The sequence below is a fragment of the Lynx rufus genome, unplaced genomic scaffold (genome assembly GCF_022079265.1).
Source record: "Lynx rufus isolate CCGP_SWC_20201006 ecotype Redwood Valley unplaced genomic scaffold, mLynRuf1.p SCAF_17, whole genome shotgun sequence".
NCBI classification, from domain to species: Eukaryota; Metazoa; Chordata; class Mammalia; order Carnivora; family Felidae; genus Lynx; species Lynx rufus.
This window is the reverse complement of record NW_025814831.1, coordinates 49,769,880-49,792,983: the sequence shown is the minus strand read 5'-3', so window position 1 is coordinate 49,792,983 and position 23,104 is coordinate 49,769,880. Positions and strand designations below refer to the sequence as shown.

Genomic DNA, 23,104 nt, shown 5'->3' with positions numbered 1-23,104 from the left:
GAAGTCACTGGAAGTTTTTAGACACCAAAACATATACCAAATACTTGCTAGTTTAATACCAAATACGCGTGTGAATTCTCTGGGCATATTAATGATTGATTTGTTTGCAGCTCTCCTGATCACATGTGTAACCAACTGCAATTTAGATTGTATCCTATTGTTCAACTAAATTTAGAAAAAGAGAAACTTATCTTGAAATTATAGTATTAGTTTATCCCTTATACCATTATACTATAATGACCTATTTTAGTTTCTAATCTATTTCATGTTGAAGAAATTCATCCTCAGATAGAAAAATCATTTTTAAATAGTCTTATTTTTCTGAGCTGCAAATAGCTCTACATGGATTAGCAGAATAAATTATCAGTTTAAAAAGTCAACTATAAAATGGGTGTTGGTTCTTCTAAAATAAAATGAAGCTTTTATTCATGGAGAATAATCCACAAACCATCTGAATTTAGCATTACAATACTGAACTTCATTCACAGTTTTGCTAAATAAAAATATCTACTTGGTCTTTACCATTTCCTTTAAGCTTTTAAAGAATGGCTAGTGACACATCGTTCCCAGCCTGAGACCATATTTATTAAGCAAATATCTCAAATGGAGCCTCCAAAGATTAGACAATGCAGTCTTGTAATAGGGGTTATTTATCAGGAAGTAAGAAGACAGCAAAACACAAACCATCACTGGGGGTGCTGAGAAGTGAACTGGTCAGCAACATGGTAATGCTCCATATCCATCCATGAATTAAGTATGCTTGGATCGACACCAGCATTATTTTTCTAGAAGTGATTTTGCACAAAATAACGATTTGTAAAATTTTGTATTATTTTTCTTAACATATAAATGTTGGCATTCCTCTAAATACTTTAGTTTAAAAAATTTTTTTAAAAATGTTCTATTTAATTTTGAGAGAGAGAGAAAGAGACAGAGTGTGAGCAGGGGAGGGGCAGAGAGAGAGAGAGAGACAGAGAATTCAAAGCAGGCTCCAGGCTCTGAGCTGTCAGCATAGAGCTTGACATGGGGCTTGAACCCACAAACCATGAGATCATGACCAGAGCTGAAGTCGGATGCTTTAACTGACTGAGACACCCGGGCACCCCTAATAAATACTTTAGTTTTAAAATATTTACCCCTGAGAAGTAGCAAGTAAATGTATGGCAATGAGGTGAGGAATGACATTTACATTTATTTAGTCTTGGCATCAAAAACTTTTTATAAAACTGGAGAGCTAGGCATGCTAGGATTACAGAATCAATTAATCTCTGATGAAGCTGATTGCAAAATGACCCTGATAAGTTACTTGATCTTGAGGAAATCACTTCTCTCTTGGTCTCAGCTCCCTTGTTTCCAAAATGAGTGGGTTCAATAAGAGAAGTAATGGATTTATTTGTAAAAATATACTCTTCAATTGTTCAAAACACAATGTACTATATCAGTATCATATACATATTATACTTCATGCTATATACCACTGTGCTATACAGTACAAAATATTCAGCATGAGGACACTCTGAATACCTGGGTGTCGATCCATTTGGTGCCAGTCTTGGTGTGCTCTACTTTTCCATAGAAGTGCACAGGCAGCATGAATTCAGGACGGGCTTTCTCCCAGGGGTTTCCATGCCTGAGCCAATCATCTGCCTCTTCTACCTGCAAAAAAGGACATGGCTTAGAATTTATTTTTCAGGAGGGATGCCTGGGTGGCATTTATTTAATGTTTAATAAGTAAACATTAAAAAAAATTGAAAAATAATTTATTTTTCAGGAGATGTGGACCTTCAATTAAATCGAAAATATCTTTGACTAAATCAATGCAAGAATACTTTTCGTAAGAAAGAACTGTCAAACTCAATTCACCTTTGTTAATGTATTACAATAATTTAGGTAATACATTACAATAATTTAGGTAATACATTACAATAATGTATTACCTAATTTAGGTAATACATTACAATAATGTATTACCTAATTTAGGTAATACATTACAATAATGTATTACCTAAATTAACAACAATAATACTTGTTAATACATAACATTTAATCCTCATAGCATAACTCTATAGGATGGAACTATGATGTTTCCTTTTTTATTTTTATATTTATTTATTTTTAAGAGAGAGAGACAGAGACAGAGCATGAGCAGGGGAGGGGCAGAGAGAAAGGGAGACACAGAATCTGAAGCACCTGCAGGCTCTGAGCTGTCAGCACAGCCCAAATGCGAGACTCAAACCCACAGAGAGATCATGACCTGAGTCAGACGTCCAACTGAATGAGCCACCCAGGCACCCCTATGTTTCCTTTTTTATTTTAAAAAAAAATTTTTTTTTAACGTTTATTTATTTTTGAGACAGAGAGAGACACAGCATGAACGGGGGAGGGGCAGAAAGAGGGGGAGACACAGAATCAGAAGCAGGCTCCAGGCTCTGAGCAATCAGCCCAGAGCCCGACGCGGGGCTCGAACTCACGGACCGCGAGATCGTGACCTGAGCTGAAGTCGGACGCTTAACTGACTGAGCCACCCAGGCGCCCCTATGTTCCCTTTTTTAAAGAGGAGGAAATTATAACATCTGTCACACAGATGGTAAATGGTACAGCTGAGATTTGACCTTAGGTCTGCAGGTTCCAGAGCCTGTGTCTTAATATCTGTAAATACAATTGTCCAGCTTGAGGGATAGAGGGAGGCCAACCAGGAATGTTTATAACTGGATACCTGGACCTGATGGGTCCTAGATGATGGTTTCTGTCAAGATTCTTTTGCCTAGAATACCCAGAATCAGTTAAGAAATACTACTCATAGAGTAGTATGAGCCTGGGTGGCTCAGTTGGTTAAGCATCTGACTCTTGATTTAGGTTCAGGTCATGATCTCACGGTTCGTGAGGTCACGCCTCACACTGGGCTCTGCACTGACATTGAGGAGGCTGCTTGGGATTCCTTCGCGCTCTCTGCCCCCTCCCCCCTGCCACTTGCTCATGATCTCAAAAATAAATACAATAAAATAAAAAAAAAAACACTACTACTAATAGAAAATTCTCTTAAGAAAGCTTATTTCAATATAGGTATAAGACACTATTACATTCTGTAGTCTTTGTTTAATTTAATCCTTTCATAATTATGATCTGATAATGAACTATTAATTATGGTTCATTTTGAAAATAACATCTACTAATACGTAAAGAATTTTTTGACAATTTCAACATTTCCCCATGTGTTTATGTTAATTTATAACAACACATTTTTATAAGAAATTTTAAAATCATAATTTGTATGATTTTAAATCATGTATGGACATGTATGTATGCACATCAAATTAATTTTGGTTTGCAACACACATGCCCAAACAAGAAAAAACACATTGGAGAGGGGGGATGTATTTTTAAAGTAAAGATATCATTGGTGAAACCTTTAAAATACTATATATATATTAAAAAATTTAGTTGTGTTTTCACAAGAAAGGAAGGGGTAAGGGATTTTAGTGTAAAGTACTCATCAAAGAGATTACCCCAAATATTGATATTTTACCTATTTGATTCCTCACCTTCCCCTCTTAGAATATATAGCTTTATTTTAAGAAGATTTTGCTTATGAATTATGACAGACTGCTGGATGTTTCATGACTCTCACCTAAATACAAGTTCAATGCCTACCCCAGGCACACTGTAGAGAAAAAGAAATACAGTATCTTTTCAGGTATTAGGCAAAACACTGATGTCAACAGATAGACAAGAAAATACACATTCATTTATTCAAACATTGACTATGACTTTATATCAAGAAAGCCAGTAAGCTACCCATTAATACTAAGTACGTGCATAATGGTGAATCAAAAGGGGACTCATAGAAACAACATCTGCAGGTAGTAGATCTGGGCGTGAGAGAGACGCTAGAGGCAAGATGCACCACATGTAGGGTGAAGCCTAGGGAAGGCTCGAGCTAGGTCTGAGCTAATCAGCTAATCAAACTTTGTTAAAATGCAGATTCTCAGTCAGTCTGGGAGGAGGTCTAAAATTCTGCACTTAAGGGGTGCCTGGGTGGCTCAGTCGGTTAAGCGTCCAACTTCAGCTCAGGTCATGATCTCGCGGTCTGTGAGTTCGAGCCCCATGTCAGGCTCTGTGCTGACAGCTCAGAGCCTGGAACCTGTTTCAGATTCTGTGTCTCCCTCTCCCGTTCATGCTCTGTCTTTCTCTGTCTCAAAAATAAACAAACATTTAAAAAAATTAAAAAAAATATATAAAACTCTGCACTTAATTTTTTTTTAAACTTTTAATGTTTATTTATATTTGAGAGAGAGAGAGAGACAGAGAGAGAGAGAGAGAGAGAGAGAGAGAGAGAGAGAAACAGAGCACAAGCAGGGGAGAGTCAGAGAGAGAGAGACACAGAATCCGAAGCAGGCTCTAGGCTCTGAGCTGTCAGCACACAGCCCGATGCAGGGCTTGAACCCACGAACTGTGATCATGACCTGAGCCAAAGTCAGATGCTCAACTGGCTGAGCCACCCAGATGCCCCTGAAATTCTGCATTAAAAAAAAAAAATGTTTTTAATGTTTATTTATTTTTGACAGAGAGGGAAACAGAGCATGAGTGGGGGAGGGGCAGAGAGAGAGGGAGAACAGAATCTGAAGCAGGCTCCAGGCTCTGAGCTGTCAGCTCCCCCGGGCTCGAACTCACGGACCTCGAGATCATGACCTGAGCTGATGTCGGACACTGAACCGAATGAGCCACCCAGGCGCCCCTGAAATTCTGCATTTTTAACATGTGTCCTGGGGCTCCATGGTGCAACCAGGAGCTATGTGGTGATACAAAGTCAGTAACTGCAACTCAGAATTTAGACTTCCGCTTATTCTAGTCAGAAGAGAATATCAAAAAATGAAGTAAAAATTTAACAAGGAAACAGTTGAATTTTAGCAGCTGATAAGCTGGTTAAGTTAGAGTCCATTAGCTTGTGTTGATAGCTAGAAATGCTACACAAATAAATGAATATATCCACAAAGGATCAAAACATCCTGACTTACAAAACACTTTATGCTGCATTTAGGCAAGGGCAGGTGGGGGGTTTTCAAACACTGGTCAGTGTGAACACTGCTTCCTGTAACAGGAGGAAACCTCATTTCAGCACTGGAGACGGTTGTAAAACCCACCTGAAGTCATTAAACAAAATGGGACAATGAGGCAGAAACAGCTTTCCTCAAAAATCTATGTATAGGAGAGCTGACAATGTATCTTCTGCTGAGAAATGCAGCAGGATCATATTGTTTTGCCCTCAAGCAGCATGGAATGCTCTCGGAAGAGATGAACTCTGGGCTCGTCACCACTGGCCCACTGCTGAGCAAAGCAAGTCAGAGGCTGCATTTACTCTTTTGAGAGAATATGAGGTGACAAGGCACCAGTCAGCAGATTACTCGTAATGCCATCAAATGTTGGTCTTTTTAACTTTTCCCTGAATAATGGCTGATTTCAACTCCACTGGGTTAACAAGTTATGTAGGAAGACAGAACTCCTGGCTTGCTGTTCTTTGTCTCGAACCTCTTCCTGATTTGGTAAGGAACCGGTTAATTATTCCCTCAGTTTCACAAATCTTGTTTTTAAGGTAAATTGGCCAACATTTCATAAGCACAGGCTGGTCTGAACAGATCAGAGGAGAAAAGGGGAACTGCGGCCACCACCCCCACTAAACCCTCAGAAGCTGCAGAATGGTGATAAACCTCTTCTCTACCTTGCTTTCTTCCAATGAATCAACAAACTGGTCTGTAAATTTAGATTTCCATGTAGCCAGTGACCCCTGAACGCACCGACATGCTGAGTCATGTGAAGGGCAGGGGCAAGATAGAAGAGCTTTCATTTACATCCAAGTGGGCTGCTGGATCTGAACACGCGGGATCAAAGAGAGCGGAGACAAAGAAAGTGTGGGTCTGTGGAGGAAGGAGCGGTGCTCCTGTCAGGGGGTGGGGTGGTGAGGAGGGGGCACAGCCTCGACTTGGCATCTTCCTAGAGGAATGACGCAATGGCTTCTGTGTTCCAGCCAGCATGGGAGCAGAGGTCAGCTCAGGGAGCTCTGTTAGTGACTGGATTGTAAGAAAGGCTTTCCCGGTCGACTGGGACACATGGGACATGAAGAACTAGTGAGCCAACAAACTTTGTTTTCTGATGGTACAATAAATTGAAAACTGTTTATGGGGGCACCACAAATTCAACAGTGGTAACTAGAATTTTGCTGGGCAATGTGAATTGTGCGTGACTACTTAAAGCAGGCATGGCACACGTTCTAAGAGAGAGAAGGGTTGATTCAACTCTGAGATACCTACTGTGAGCACCTTTCTACTCAGAGCTTTGGTATGGGACTGTTAAACTTTAATGTGAGGCTGTTCCAGTTGTCTTTCCCTCCTTCCTCCCAGGGGCCAATTATTTTCATTCAAGACTATTACTGATAAAGTTTCAATGATCCCCATTAGAGTTTAAGGTAAGTCAAGAATTTTGGCAATAAAGTTACTTTCCTGGGGTTTCTGGGTGGCTCGGGTGGTTGAGCATGTCTGACTCTTGATTTTGGCTCAGGTCATGATCCCAGGGTTGTGGGACAGTCCCTCTAGGGTCTCCACACTGAGCATGGACCCTGCTGAAGATTTCTTTCTCTATCTGGTCTCTCTCTCTCCCTCAGCTCCTCTCCCCTGCTCTTGTACTTTCTTTCTCTTTCTAAAATGAAAATAAATCAATAAATCAAATTATTTTCTTTAGGGTATTCACAATGAACACTTTAGTACTGCAAATGTTCCTTGAAGAGACTTCAAAAACTAGAAGTTTATTAACCTTTAAAAATCTTCCCAGTGTGTGCCATTTTCTTCAGCCTTCTCCACTGCAGGAGCAATGATGTAGCTGATGTGTGTGGGGGCATGCCCATACCTTCAAAAGATAGGCTTTCCTGGAAGATACTTTTTTTTAAAAAATAGAAATAGCTTCTTTTTTAATGGTACGATGTATTTTATGTTTGCCCTTTAAAATCCCATCACAGTAAACAATGGATATGGTAAATACAATTATGAGTTTTTCTGACTCAGTTTCAAGTCATAGTGAGAGTAGTGATGATGGCTAGCAAGGTCAGCTTTGGAGACTTGCAAAAGTCATGTAGTGTCTCTTTCTCATGAACACTAGAAATATAAGCTTCCTGGATCTGATAGGAGAGAAAGGGAACGTGTTCTAGAATAAAGGCCATTTAAAAGCAGCAAAGGCTCTGTGCTGACCGCTCGGAGCCTGGAGCCTGTTTCGGATTCTGTGTCTCCCTCTCTCTCTGACCCTCCCCCACTCATGCTCTGTCTCTCTCTGTCTCAAAAATAAATAAACGTTAAAAAAAAAAAAGCAGCAAAGGTACATTGAAGAGGGCATCTTTTGGGATGAGCACTGGGTGTTGTATGGAAACTAATTTGACAATAAATTTCATATAATAAAAAAAAAAGAACACCTAATAAAAACTTAAAAAAAAAGTAGCAAAGGTAGTAGGTATGGTTTTAAAACAGTGAACTTACATAAAATCCTGGGGAAAAGGCACTTGCAAAAAATTTTTGAGACTGATGTGCTGAGTTTCTCTTAAATTGTTCACAGAACAGTAAAGAGGTAAGAAAGGAAATCCTTATTCTGAGGTATAATGCATGCCACACATACTCTCAAAGACTGAGACTGGATACTGTGTATTGCTTGGTCGGGTTGTATCAAAATGTTGGTCACGCTAGAAATGCCTGTTAAACTAGGCTTCTCACAGTGTAACTCTAGATTACTTCACTGTGGAAGGGAGCCTGTTATTTTGTTTTCTAACTTTTATGATTATAAAATACACACGTCTTGTGAAATATGAGTCATATTGAAGAGCGAATGTAGGATACTAAAAGTGACCTGTAATCGTATCTCCCAGAGATAATCACTGTTGAAGCTTTGATGTATTTTTTCTTAGTATTTTTTCTTTATCTTTTTGGCTTCTTTTGAAAATCCATATGATTCCACACCTCCTTTTTTCAACTAACATAAATAATCTCCCATTTTATTAAAATTAATCAAAATATAGTAATAACTATATTAATATTATACAATACCACAATTGTTAAATTATCCTCTTTTTCTTAGGCAAAATTATCACTTTTTTGAGTGCCTATTTGTGTGCCAGACATTGTAGATATCTTCATAATAGTTTCATGAAGCTGGTATCTCCATTTTATAGGTGAGAAAACTGAGGATCAGAGAGGTCAGGGAACCTAATCAAAGCAACACAACTCATAAGTGTAATGAGTAGCAATTAGGCTCAGATTAGAAATTAGATCTCAGTTATGGTCTTAATGGTTTTTTTCCACACAATGCCGCCTCCTAATTCCTTTAGGGATAGCTAAGGGGCGCCTGGGTAGCTCAGTCGGTTGAGCGACCGACTTTGGCTCAGGTCATGATCTCACGGTTTTTGAGTTTGAGCCCCTCATTGGGCTCTGTACTGACAGCTCAGAGCCTGGAGCTTGCTTCAGATTCTGTGTATCTTGCTTGTGCTCCGTCTCTCTCTCTCTCTCTCTCTCTCTCAAATAAATAAAACATTAAAAAAAATTATTTAGGGACACCTAAGATACACTGGTCCTTAACAAAATTTGGAAGTGTGTCTTTCTTTTTTTTTTAAATTTTTTTTCAACGTTTTTTTTTTTTTTTATTTATTTTTGGGACAGAGAGAGACAGAGCATGAACGGGGGAGGGGCAGAGAGAGAGGGAGACACAGAATCGGAAACAGGCTCCAGGCTCCGAGCCATCAGCCCAGAGCCTGACGCGGGGCTCGAACTCACGGACTGTGAGATCGTGACCTGGCTGAAGTCGGACGCTTAACCGACTGCGCCACCCAGGCGCCCCTGGAAGTGTGTCTTTCAATATGTGTCTTTCAATATGTTCCCAATAGTCTCCTTCTGAGACTTTTTCCTTGGTGCATTCTCTCCTCACATGCAAACCTTTTAGTTCCTTCTTCCTTGGCTCAGAGTGTCAAAATACTGAGGGAGGGAGGGAGAATGGCACTGACACTAAGCTTATTCTCATCCTTCCTCTCCCCTGGGATTAGCTCCAGCCAAGGTCCCCCCATCCAACTCTGAGCACTCCGTCCTCAGACTGACTCATGGAAGTGTGGGAGGGGCTCTGAGAATGTGGGCTTTTTGAATTTAGTGAAATTCAGCATCTTTTTGTCAATGATGTGCATGTAGGGGAAAAAGATAGGGAGAGAGAAAGCCTAAATCACACTTAGCATCAGAAAGACTGTCCACACCAGGGCTGATTGCAGGCTCAAAGAATTACCAAAGATAAAAGAAACTAGCACCCAAGAATCCAGTTTAGTTATATAAAAATCAAATGAGAGTTGGGGCGCCTGGGTGGCGCAGTCGGTTAAGCGTCCGACTTCAGCCAGGTCACGATCTTGAGGTCCGTGAGTTCGAGCCCCGCGTCGGGCTCTGGGCTGATGGCTCAAAGCCTGGAGCCTGTTTCCGATTCTGTGTCTCCCTCTCTCTCTGCCCCTCCCCCGTTCATGCTCTGTCTCTCTCTGTCCCAAAAATAAATAAACGTTGAAAAAAAATTAAAAAAAAAAATCAAATGAGAGTCATTTGTATGGACTATTTGTGCACATGTCTGTGGAGCACTATAATTACATGTATTAAATATGTGCCAGATTTATTTGATTTCATAGTTATAAAATTGCCTGCTTGCATCTTATAAAAAATTAGAACAATGAACTCATCTATCTTATATGATAAACATATTAAGGAGAGCAAGACTGAGTGTAGAGAAAATCTGGGGATACAGACCCATGTTTGCCAGCAGTGTGATCTGAGGTAACGCTACTTAAGAGTCTCAGTTTTCTCAGGGCAACTGGGTGGCTGAGTCGGTTAAGCACCTGACTCTTGATTTTGGCTCAGGTTTGGCCAGGTTGGCTCAGGATCTCATGGTTTGTGAGTTGGAATCCTGTGTGGGGCTCTGTGCTGACAATGAGGAGCCTGCTTGGGATTCTCTCTCTCTCTCTCTCTCTCTCTCTCTCTCTCTCTCTCTCTTTCTGCTCCCACCCTGCCCCACCCCCCCCGCTCCCCCCCACCTTGCTCTCTCTCAAAATAAATAAACATTAAAAAAAGTCTGTTTCCTCACCTATAAAATGGGCACATGCTTCCCACCATCAAGAATTATAGGGGAAGATCATAAGTCAAAAAATGTATTCCTCCATCTTGCATGCTGCAGAGAATAGACATCGTACGTTGTAGGTGGTCCACATTCAGGTGTCAATGATAAATATTTTCAGAGTATTCTCATGAGTCAGGTACTATGTGAGGTGCTTATGGATCTGGTGCTGAATGATATTGGTAGGCTCTCTGCTCTTAGGGAACTCACATCCCAAAGGGGGAAGACTGATAGTTTTCAGTGATGTCAATTAAATGCCAGATAAATGTTTTACTAAAAGCTTTATATTAATTGTCTGTACATTATAAATCACCCAGAATACTATGAAGGAAAAGTATTTTTAATAACAAAATTTTGAAAGATGGCTCACATACCTGCCATCCATCTCGGATCTTCTGATTAAAGATTCCATATTCGTATCGGATGCCATATCCATAGGCTGCAAGTCCCAAGGTTGCCATGGAATCCAAGAAGCAGGCTAAATTAAAGAGAATACAGGCAAAAAACAGAGTCATCAAGGTTAGTCCAAATTTCGTCTTTCTTTAAAAAACACGGCAGCCAAAAGACATTTTCTCTAAAACACATTTGTATTTTAAAGCACAAAGACAGCTGTGCAGTGGGTATTCAATTTTTTAAAAATAACATTTTAAAATTGTTGGCATTTTTTTTGAGAACAGATAAAGAAGATGGCCTGCCTTAGATATATCCATTATTGTGTCTGTCACTCACACTACCCTTTCTAAGGGAAGCTGTCTCTACGGCCCCTACTTGAAAAGACGGCCCCAGGAGAGTATAATTTACATGTTACCATCTAAACAACTAGCTGGACATCTGTGGTAGCCTCTCTTTCTGGCTAGTGGAATTCCAATGTTGTTCAGATATCAGGTGGCCATATGCTTCAGGGAGGCTGGGCCACGAAACGAATCTTGCTTTGGTCTAAGCTTCTAAGCCAATCATGGGCACACAATGACCTACAATCTAATGAGAGGTGCTAGGAAATCTGCAAGATGCAGTGAAAGATTTCTTTGCCCCTGCCATTTTTTTTTTTTTTTTTTTCCATGAGAGGAAAGCCAAAAGAACCACAAAGATCTGACAGAATCATGCTGTTGAACTAATCTTGGGACGGCCCAACTCCTGGAGTCCTTGTTTACTGACAACACATGTCCTTGTTGGTTGAACAAATTTTTGCTAGATTTTCTGTTACTTGTGGCTAAGAACATTAATGACAGAACCCTGATCCAAAGCAGCCAATCAAAAGACTGAGTAGGGATCTATGTTGTGGCCAGGAGCAACCTGGGGGGTTACACTAATCTGATTGTCCCTCTCAGGAATTTGAACTGAGAAATATACAGAGAATGAGGAAATGTACAATAGGATCTAAAACCTTTTGAAAAGAACATTTGTAGATCAAACAGAAATGGACTGAGTTAGGGTCATGGTGGGGCCCTAAAATGGAGAATCCACAAAAGCCAAAGGCCAACGCCTTCAAGTTACTGTAACATCACAGTGGTCTTCTAGTCCCTATGTTCATGTAGCCTGACTCTCCCCCAGTTTCTGCTCTCTCAGAGCTGTGGCCACTTGTCTTTTCCTGGGTCACTCTCAAATTATTCTTAGAGCTTGACCAGAATGGGGCCCCAACCTTTTCAGTCAGGTAAAAATGAGGCTATCTAATGAGAATTATTCAAGCCTCATTCACTACTTCATTCTTTGACCTTATCTCCTTATCAGGAGCAAGGTCATTAATGTCAGGCACAGAGTGGGGTTAACTCAGCCAACAAATAGGCCTGGGGCTTTACATGAAAGGCAGGCTGGTTGTCATTCTTAGATGAATATGCCACTGGTTCTGCGGGTCTTCCTATAGCCCCATGGAAAGCCTACTAAATTGTCCAATGGTTGACTTTATAAGGTAGTAAGTATCTCTAATACTAATAGCAGTATTAACGAACACTGCAACTAATGTAGTAAGGATTAAATGCTACAAAATACATACAAATGGATTTCCCATAATTTGAAAGTGTGTGTAAAATTAAGAGTAAAATCATTTCTGAAAAAGAAGAAATAGATTATTTTTCATAGAGCACAATCTGATACATACATACATTTTTATTACTCAATTTAAATTTCACATGTACATTGTATGTTAATTATACTAGAATTAAAATAAAAAAATAAGCAGTGCCTGGGTGGCTCAGTCAGTTAAGCATCCGACTCTCGATTTTGGCTCAGGTCATGATCACATGGTTCATGAGATCAAGCCCTGCGTCAGGCTCTGCGCTGACAGAGTAGAGCCTGCTTGGGATTCTCTCTCCCTCTCTCTCTGCCCCTCCTCGACTCTCTTTCTCTTGCAAATATAAATAAACATTAAAAAAATAAAAAAATAAATTTCACAATACAACTTCATTGTAAAAAAACATTGAAACATTACAGATGGCATTAGTACCCTCTATTTTGCACTCTTCTCTAGGAAAGATCAGAGGGAATATTTCAAACTCCAGACTTTTTTCCCTATGAATTTATACATATACTTACAGAAAATATTTATTTTTTTAATGTTTATTTATTTTTGAGAAAGAGAGAGAGAGAGAATCCCAAGCAGCGTCTGTACTGTTAACACAGAGCCAGATAAGGGGCTTGAACTCAAGAACCGTTAAGATCAGATGACCTGAGCTGAAATCAAGAGTCAGGAGCTTAACCAACTAAGCCACCCAGGTGCCCCAGAAAATATTTAATTTTTAAAAAACATAAATAGTATCACACTGTGTTACTTTTAATGTCACTTGGGGTTTTTCTCCTTCCCCCTGAGAGGTCTACCCAGAGAAGTATATACAGATCAATTTTACTGTTTTTATTTTTTTACTGTAATATTTTTACTGCGTGTTTTTTTTTTTACTGCAATGTACATGTTCTAATACTTACTCTTATATCAATGGACATTAGGTTATTTCTAATATGTTGCCTTAATAAACAATACCGTAATAATTTTTTCACATGCCTCCTGTGTACCTGTTTGAGCATATCTTTAGAGTAAATATCAGGAAGTTGAATTGCTTGGTCATAGGGAAGCATATCTTTAATTTAATGGAGTTAGTATTTTTTAAATGTTTTCTTTTACATTCGTTGAAAAAGCATTTCCTGGATAAAGCACTCAAATTGCGTCCAAACAAAAAAAAAAGATATTAATGAACTAAATCATACCAAAAATATAACAAGTGTATCACTGCCTACTAGTCAGTCAAAAAGCGAACTGTCAAGTGCATAAGACAACAACACAATGGTTAAACAACTGAGGTCATACCTCACAAGTATGGGATTCAAGCAGCTATGGACAAATAACTGTGAAGTAAAGGGGCCACTTTGGAAACCCTTCAGCGCACAGGAAGGAGCTGGTTAACTTTGGGGTTTTAAGCAATGTCTCTAAGGGGTTTAAGCAATGTCTCTTTTGTTCAAGTTCCCTTCTCTACTATTTGTGTAGAACTGATCAAACCATAGTGCAAACTCAAAAACAAATCCATCTATAACCAGCTCACACCTTGCACTCCTCCTACAGACCCTTTCTGGTTCCTGTAAGCATGGTCTAAGGTATGCAGCATCTGAGAAGCCACTGACTGTCCAGACAACAGAGCACACTCACCACGTCACTTACCAGCAAGCCTCCCAAGACCACCATTGCCAAGCCCGGCATCTTCTTCAATTTCTTCTAGCTCCTCCATATCCAATCCAAGCTAGCGATGAAAGGAAAACACACTGGATGCAGATACAAATGCAGGCCATTTCAGAAAGCATAGTCATTTCCTAAAGCTCTGGGTCAGGCACCTGGGTCATCTGTGTACTCCATTCTGTGGGCACCCTCACAGAGTATTCTGGCATCAGATGCCCACTGCAGATGGTGGCGACCGCAGATGCATACCACACAAGATGGCACAGCAGCAGCTCGGGGAGGAGGGGAGGCTCCAAATGTCCATTACTGGCTCTGTTACTTCTTAGCTACCTGACTCTGGGCAAAGTAACTCTCCTTATACTTCTCTTATTTAAAAAACGAGGATAGGGCCTCCGGGTGGCTCAGTCAGTTAAGTGTCTAACTCTTGATTTTGGCTCAGGTCACGATCTTGTGGTGCGTGAGATCGAGCTCCACGTTGGGCTCTGCACTGAGTGTGGGGCCTGCTTGGGATTCTCTCTTTCCCTCTCTCTCTGCCCCTCGCCCCTCATGCGGATGCATTCTCTCTCTCTCACGCAATAAATAAATAAACATTTTAAAAAATAAAAAATGAGGATAATAGTATCTGCCTCATTTAGGGCTGCCATGAATTAAATGAGAGTATACAAAGCATGTAGAATTACCCTGAGCAGATATTTCTCAATAAATGTTAGCTACCCCTCATTTTTAAAATTATTCTTTTGTGTGTGCTAAGAGGTAAAACCTCAGGAATGGTCCAGTGCCGCTCTGATACTAACTGGGCTGAAGGACTTTGAAAACTATCAAAAAGTATGAGGTCAGACCTTCTGGGATGAACTAAAGTTCATCTTTTCATGACCAGAACATATTTACTCAGTAGGGTCAATGGTTGTTAACCCAAAACCAGTTACTGAGTCACTGCTCAGGAGACCTAGGGTCAGATAGCAGTCAGGGAAACAGCCCTGTGGGCCAACTGGTAAGGGCTAAAATCCTCTACTTCTTTCTGTGGTGCGTAAGGGACTATGGGAGGCCAATGAGCCTCTGTGACGCTGGTGATAGATGGAACTGGTTCCCAACCAGCTCCCTGACCCAGAGCGTTTGGTGTGCACAGCCAGAGGCCACTGTCATCAGCATGGACTCGTGTCAGAATTGTGCAGCCCTGGAGATGACTCTGGACCGTTTGTCTTGCAACGAAGAAACTGACAGCGAGATAAATTAAATGACCTCTTCTATGTTGACTAGATAGTAACCTAGCCCATGCTTGGCTAATACTGGTTTGTTGTGAAAAGGACTGTATTCTTAGCTGAAAGTGATGCAATCCACAAAATCCAGTATTATTTAAAATGGAAACATAATTAAACATATTTACAAACATCCATAAAAATTAAAAGCATGCTTGAAGTTGATGCCCAGGTTTGCATGGAGCCACCTACTTGGATCCCCACCTTTATCCCAAAAGTGGCTTTCTCACACCAGTGTCAATGACTAAATCTTCTCAGAATTCAAGAATGGCTTTGTCTGTTTACTGTTGAAGAGGTTTTCAAATTTGCTCCCTGGTGACTAGAGTTTACTGGGGTCCTTGTGCAAGCCAACAACACAATGATTAAGCAACTCAGGTAATACCACACAAATATGTGACTTGAGTAGCTGTGAACAAATAACAGTGAAATAAAGGAGAGGCCACTTTGGAAAAAACCTTTCGGTGCTAACGTCAACATTCAGGATGTTTTCAATTCTCAAAATGTAAATCTAAAATAGGCTGTAAACCTTGAGTAGCTTGACAGGGGTTACTTTACGCACCTGCTTATGCGAGGGCGGGGAGGTATATTATTTTCACCTGCTATCAGGGGACGCAAAGAAAGGGAAACAGAGGGGAGCTGCAATGATTCTTTCATAGAAAATACCTCTCCCACGTGAAGGAAAACAGTCCTTAGTGACAGCAGCTGGCCACATGAGACAATCCCATGCTAAGGAAAAGGAGTGGGTAGAACAATCTCTCATTTAGAATGTGTCTTTGCAAATACACATTTCTCCTTTCAATCACGTGAAAAGGATTAAAAACTGTTTGTTTTTTAGCGTGGAGATCCCTGAGGCTCTGGGGAGAAACAGTTAAATACATTCATGAAAACAAATTAGCATATTGAGTTTCAGACCTCAAGCTCTTCATTTAAGGAGGAAGTGTATTTTACATCTCATTAAGCAATAAAGCAAGTATGTCAATGCAATTTTAAAAACCTATTATTTATACATGTTGCCTTGATGTATGAATAATAGGCAAACTTTGATCATTTTTAAAAGTAGACACGGAGGGCTCAGTTGGTGGAGAGTGTGTGTGACGCTTGATCTCGGGGTTGTGTGTTTGAGCCCCACAGTGGTGTAGAGATTACTCAAAAATAAATTCTTTAAAAAAAAAAAAAGTAGATAGGAGCCCAAAGTAAAACTTGTGATTCTGATAGCAGGGGCTCAGGTACTTTTAAAAGGTTTGTTCAGATGCTGATTCTTTTTTTTTTTTTTTTTCAACGTTTATTTATTTTTGGGACAGAGAGAGACAGAGCATGAACGGGGGAGGGGCAGAGAGAGAGGGAGACACAGAATCGGAAACAGGCTCCAGGCTCCGAGCCATCAGCCCAGAGCCCGACGCGGGGCTCGAACTCCCGGACCGCGAGATCGTGACCTGGCTGAAGTCGGCCGCTTAACCGACTGCGCCACCCAGGCGCCCCGGGATGCTGATTCTTAACATGTAATTTGTAATGTGTCAAAAACTGATTGCAAAAGAAAATTCTCATGAGGCAAAACCAGTTCTCTTTGTTTCTCTTAAACCAGAGATCTCCACTAGTTTATATTTCTAATTGTAATAGCCACAGATAAAGAAACAACTTTTCACTTTTTTTTTTTTTTGGTGCTATGCTCCCAAGTTTCCTGAACTGAACTTGAAATTTAAGGGGAGAGAAGCAAAGATATATGGAGACAATGTACCTGGTAAATGGCCTCATCACAGGCATTTTGCAGGCCAAGGTTGATCATGGTGTTCTGTAATGTTCGGCCCATATAAAATTCCAAAGAGAGGTAATAAACTCTCTGAAAACAAAGAGAGGTCATGTTAATGCTAGAAGGCCAGCCTTACTTGTCAACATAAAAGCACAAAAGGTCACCAATAAGAAACAAACAGACAAGACTACTTTAATACAAATTCAAATGAGACTCATAGAGGTATGAAGCGCTAAATAAAAGCATAACTGACAACTGGCTTTGAGAAAAACCATTTTATACCCTATTTTTGGCAAAGTAGTTTCTATGCCTAGGGAGAAAAAAAGCAAACTCATCCAACTAATCAGATTCAGTGTTTTGTGTGTGTGTGTGTGTGTGTGTGTGTTTCCTTCCTGTTCATAAACCTCATAAATTAAGCTATGTTTTGGACAGAAGTCAGACTGCCACAGCTCATCAATCACTTGTAAAATACTTACAGGATGAGAGTCAGGTGGGGTTGACTGTGATCATCTCGACTCATCCAAGAAACGTAAAGATTAACTCCTTCAAGATACACCCAAAGGCTATACTATAGCAACTTTGACCACTGCAAGTAATACTGCGATTAATTATTTTAGGATACAGTTATTCTTGAAAGGCTATGATCTGGCAATAACAAAAGATTACCTCAGGTTTATTGGGGTTTGTTCTTGATGAGGTGGGGAATTTCTCTAGCGACTTAGAAACTGTTGGCCTTTGACAGAAAGCCAGGGAAATACCATTTGAGTTGAATGTGAAAGGTGCAAAGGTCAGAGTTGCCTGAAACCTTTCAAAGTACAAGCGCAATTTACTAATTAAAAAAAGAGAGGAAGATCAGTGAATAACTTCATCATCCCCTTTTACGATGCCTTACTTTCCATATCAGTTCCCCTTTTCTTTTTGGCCAAACACAAAACAACAAACATCTATAAATGCATCACTATAAAGTCACTTCAAATTTTAGGGATTCTTTCATTTCCAGATAGGAAGAAGCAGAAAGAAAGGATTTGGTCAACCTGAAAACATAAAAAGAATATACTTCAACATAACAGATTTTTATTATAATATTTAACTCATTAGTTACACACATATATTTAGAATAAAATACTGTATGAAAATTTCAACTTAGAAATTTCACTTTTTGCCACTTTCATTTAATGAAACAATTGGCTTTTAAGTGTTCCCACGGATAGTCAATATCTATATCTTCGTGGGTAGTATAATGCGATCTTCCAGAGTATATCATCATTATTTTTATCCCAGTTGCCTGAATATCTATAAAGCTGTTATTAGCTTATTAGATGCCTCTGTGTGAGTTGGGAAAAGGTATCTTTCCTGAGGCAGACACACGCCAAAGAGGTGCATGGTGTCACTCACCCCCACGGATGTCCATGAGGCTATTATAGCACAGGAAAGAACGCCTTAAGCCACACGTATCATTTGCATAACGTCAGTGCAGTTTTCCCCATTCTTCCCTGTACATTCATTATTTCAATAAAACCACAATGTATTATTGCTTTTCACATTTTAGTGATGTATAAAAAGCCTGTTTGCAATTGTGAGGTCACACCTGCAGATGACTACATGTGTTCACTTTCTTTGCTTCCCTTTTAATGATTCCAAATTAGCACGGACTTAAGACATTTTAAGACATTTCAAGGTCTTCCTAAAAGAAAGTTGTCGCTTAAAGTAATTGAAAAAGCACCTCATTATATGACAGACTTTACAAGCACATGAATTTAAAGTGATTTCCTGTTTTCTCATAAATAATTTTTGGCAGGGAGGAAACCTCATCTCCTATTTTGGGATATAGGAGACCTTGAAAAATTGAACTCTCTCCAACCTGAGTCAGTGGTCTCTGAACACTTAAAACATACTCCTGGTAGTAAAATATTTGAACATCTCCAACACACCTTAAAAACTGTGTACATGCACTACTGTTACTGACATTTTATGTATATATTACATAAAGTGGACATTTTCAAAAGGCTTATAAAAAGACACAAGAACTAATATTTTAAAAATAATATTATTTTTATTTCTAGCATCAATCAGAGGACCCGGGTACTTCTGGGAAGACATATGAACAGGTGGCAACACAACTGACTTGCAGGACAGGTAAGAGTTGAGCGTGGAGACACGTGGAGAGAAGGGCAATCACACGTGACAGGTGCACTGTGGGCAGAGGCCCAGAAGTGGGGAGTACAGGGCAGGGACAGGGACAGCAGATTGGTTTGGTGGGAGAGCAAGGTAGGTCCAGGAGAATAATGGGAGATAGGATAGGAGGGACAGGTTCATCTGGACTGAGAAGGACCTTAAATGCATGACTGTGACAGGCAGTGGGGGCCATGATATCCGAACAAAGGGCAACATGTGTTCCTTTAGGAAGCTTAATTGGACTACATTGCCCAGAGGGAGATGGGATTGCATACCTAGATGCCTGCAGGAGCCAGGCAGGGAAAATAAATGTGTAATGGAAGTCACATGAAACAATGAGGAGTCCTGGGCCAAGAACTGGGGTGTTGTGTGTCCTGCTCGAAGGCACTGAAAATTTAACTGCTTACAGGTGTCTCGCTGGCCAAACAAAACACAGTGGCTAGCCACATTCAGCCACACACTGCCAGCTTTACCACTCAGTGGAAAGCAAGGTAACCGCTCAGAAGTCTACTTCATACATCAGGAGCCTGGGCCTCAAGCTCAGAAAAGGGAGAATGAAGGGGAGTGGGTAATTTCAAGAGGACCCACGGGAATCAGCAGAATTTGGCAACTTGTTGAATGAGGAATCTAGGAGGAGATCAAAGTTGAGACTACAGCATTGTGTCTGGGTGACTGCCAGGAGGGAAATGCCATTAAATTAGAAACAGAAGATAGGTCAGGATTGGGTGGGGGTGGGGGGGGTGATGATTTGAGTTTGAGGAAATAGGAAGAGATTTAAGTATGTATGTTCACTGAGCACTCAGAAATGTAGGAATGGAGTCTGAAAAGGAACTCAGGCTAGAGGTCCAGATTTGGGATTCATCTGCATGGTTCCCAGAGAGCAGGGGAGACGGGAGGGAAGCTTGGACACATTTACTGGCTCCATTCTCTGCTCTAATGAGGCCAGGGATCTCCTGTTTAGGGGGACAACTGTCACAAAGGAGATACTTTATTATTTTTGTTCATTTTATTTTAGAGAGCGTGAGCATGATTGGGTAGAAGGGCAAAGGAAGGGAGGGAGGGAGAGAGGAACAGGGAGAGAGGATGAATCTTAAGCAGGTTCCACGCTCAGCACGGAGCCTGACAAGGAGCTTGATCCCACAACTCTGGGATCATGACCTGAGCCAAAATCAAGAGTCAGATGCTCAACCGAGCCACCCAGGAACCCCTGAGGAGACAGTTTATTAACATGTGCGGAATGAATCTTATTTGCTGTTGTATCCCCAGTGTATCATTCTCAGAATACCCAGTTTATACCTGCACTCAGGGCCAGTGAAGAAACTAGCCAGAGGACAGAAGAACAATAAAGTACCAGATAAGGCCACTGGTGGAGAAACATACAAGGTCAGTGTATTCTATGGTGCTAAAGGCTATGGAGGGGTGTGTGTGGGGTGGGGGTGAGGTTCTAAAATATGGCTCATTGTCTCACTCTCCAGCTTAAAAACTTATAAAAGTATTTTTAATGGGAAGTCCCAAGCTGCAGTCCCTTCTATGCAAATAAAAAGATACAATAAATAGAAGAATACACAAAGTGCTTTCTAAGATTATATTTTAGCAGTTGCCACCTTTGGGTAGAGGCCTAGGCTTCTGGGGCACAGAAGCATTTGAAAGCTTTGTTACAGTTGCAGTTTCTTACTATGAGAATTTCTTTTGCTCATTGGTTCTTTGGAGTATTCTTTCTTTTCATGCTTTTACATATTGAAAATAGTCCTAATAAATGTTTATATGCATTTCCCACTGCCTCCTGGGTATATTCCACTTTCACCCTTTCCAAGATGCCTCCAGCCAGTCTTTCCAGTTTCCTCTCCCAATACTTACTCACACTCACCTCGTTATGCACAACACAACACCTCTCCCTGCCAGGTTCCTTCCAACCTTGCCACCCCACCTTCCTAGGTTGGCCAGGTTGGCATAGGTTGTCCCTCTGTGCGCCCGAAACCTCCCTAAGGACCCTTGCATTCCAGCCCCCGCGCAGTGGACAGGGGTAGTCTGTGAACACCAGCAGCTCCTCGGTAGGTCTGAGAGGCCAGAGCACGTCCTGGCCCTCTGCCTCCAGCCCGCAGGAAAACAAGGAAGTGCAGGAGCTCCACACCCCACTCACTGGTGGGAACTGCTGGGAGCCAGCTGGCAGAGCTCTGACTGCGGGGCGGCACCCTTGCCCCTCCCTCTCCACCTCAGACCGGAGGAGAAGCCCGGGTCATCCACGCATCCCCCAATCTAGCCCCTCCAAAGCCTCTAGGGGCAGTGAGGCACCTTCCTTCATCTCCTCTTTTCTGCCTCCTCTCCACGCCCCCCCCCCCACTCTCCCAGTTCACATTCCCCTTTCACGGCCAATTTGTCTCCCCTCTCTAAACATTAAACTTAGCCAAGGCAGCGCTTTTGTCCATTTTGTTCGGGGCCGCCTGGCCTAGAACTGTGCCTGGCGTGCAGGCAGGAGGCGCCCGAGACCTCTTATTAAACGCAGATGAGCAGAGACGTTCCAAAAAAGTTAGTGAAATAAGCAGGCAGCGAGGGTAACCTGGGCGGTCGCCCACTGGGCGGTCGCCGGAGCCCACGGGCGCGGCGGCTCGGGTGGGGCTGGTGAGCGGCGCCGCCGCACCCGGGTGGGGCTCTGGTGGAGTGGCGCAGTGCCGTCCCCTGCCTCCCGAACACGTCAAGCCCGGGCTTCGGGGGCACTTCCCCGCGGGGGACGGGGGCAAGAACGGTGTGAAAAGGGTCACTCCGGGGGCTCCTCCCGCCGGGCCGGTACCTTGGGGCACTTCTCGTAATAGTACTGCTGCGTGCGGATCCAGCGCCCCACCAGGTGGTCGCGCACCGTGTGCGCCAGCGCGAAGAAGTAGTCGCGGGGGGTGGCCACGTTGCGGTCCTTGACCAGCGTGAAGTGCAGGTGCCGGTTGAAGCCTTTCTTCAGCTCGGCCACGTTCTCCACGCCCACGATGCCGCGGATGCTGATCTGCCGCCGCTTCTCCTGGTCCGTCAGGGGCTTGGCCATGGCGGCGGCGGCGGCGGCGGGGGCTGAGCAGCTAGCGGGACTAGCGGCCTGGCGCCGGGGGCAGGACGGGCGGAGCGGGTTCCGCGCCGCGCGCCGCCGCTTTTGAGTCTGAGGAAAGTTTGGGGTCCGCCTCTGGGCGCGGCGCCGCCCCGGGTCCGGCCCGCCGGCCGCGGGGCGGAGGGAGGACCTGGCCCGCCCAGGACTCCGCAGCCGCCGCGTCGGGGGCGTCGGGGACGGGGCGCGCGCGGGACCCCTGCCGGCCGGAGTGTGCGCACCAGCCCTGCCTGGCTGGGGCGGGGTGGGGCCGGGGCCGGGGGTGGGGCCGGGGGCGGGGCCGGGGGCGGGGCCGGGGCCGGGGGCGTGGCCGGGGCCGGGGCCGGGGCCGGGGCTGGGCTGAGCCCTTTGGGCGGTCCAGGGCGGGACCTCCGGCGGGTCACGTAGCCATTCGGCGGCTCGTTTCCAAATGTGGGAATCCGGGAGGACTGCAGGTGTTCTGTCAACCCACTGGAGATGCTAGGCTTTAGGAGGACGTCTGAAAGCACGTTGTCGGCAAACTTTTGTTTTACAGAAGTTTACCTGCTGTGTCGTTATTTCTCACCTGGAAGGGGTGCCACCAATAAGCATCTGAAGGGATCAGCACGCCTTTACTTCAGCTGTCCCGTCCCACTTGTCAGTCCGTGGCATTGCCCCACCTTGGATCCCAGACTTCAGAAGGAAATCCCAGGGTGCCTCTTTTGCTTTCAGCTAAAAGGACTCAAGGATTCGGATTTCTTGACTCCTCAGACCCACGTTTGCCCTGGCAAAAGCCCCCTACTGCTCATCTGTAGAGACAACTTAGTAAGAATCAGAAAGTCCTGCATTGGACCTTTGGGCTGATGAGGCGGCAGGAGCTCTTACGTTAGGCCTCTTGTTTGAATTACCTTTTAGTTTTTAATTTTTTATTTAATTTTTTATTTTAGAGAGAGAGAGAGAGGGAGACACAGAATCCAAAGCAGGCTCCAGGCTCTGAGCTGTCAGCACAGAGCCTGAGGCAGGGCTGAAACTCAGGAACCTGAAGATCGTGACCTGAGCTG

The 23,104-nt window shown here is 42.6% G+C and overlaps 1 protein-coding gene across 9 annotated transcripts in view; it reads right to left on the bottom strand.

Annotated features, from left to right (window-relative positions):
- The window catches only part of PYGL (glycogen phosphorylase L), a 72,390-nt gene extending 50,190 nt beyond the window's left edge, over nt 1–22,200 (bottom strand). For 5 of the 9 annotated variants that reach the window (XR_006962089.1, XM_047079669.1, XM_047079668.1 and 2 more), the window contains exons 1-5: nt 21,789–22,198; nt 16,814–16,915; nt 13,808–13,886; nt 10,539–10,642; nt 1,525–1,656 (exon numbers count right to left, since the gene is read on the bottom strand). Coding sequence is in view for 8 of the 9 variants with exons in the window: in XM_047079669.1 (XP_046935625.1) it covers nt 1,525–1,656; nt 10,539–10,642; nt 13,808–13,886; nt 16,814–16,915; nt 21,789–22,031 (660 nt within the window). In the remaining variant the exon portion in view is untranslated. Of the gene's footprint in view, nt 1–1,524; nt 1,657–10,538; nt 10,643–13,807; nt 13,887–16,813; nt 16,916–21,788 lie in introns of all 9 variants that reach the window. The other 4 variants (XM_047079673.1, XM_047079674.1, XM_047079666.1 and 1 more) reach the window with 3 other exon arrangements.
- Nucleotides 22,201–23,104: the final 904 nt, after the last annotated feature.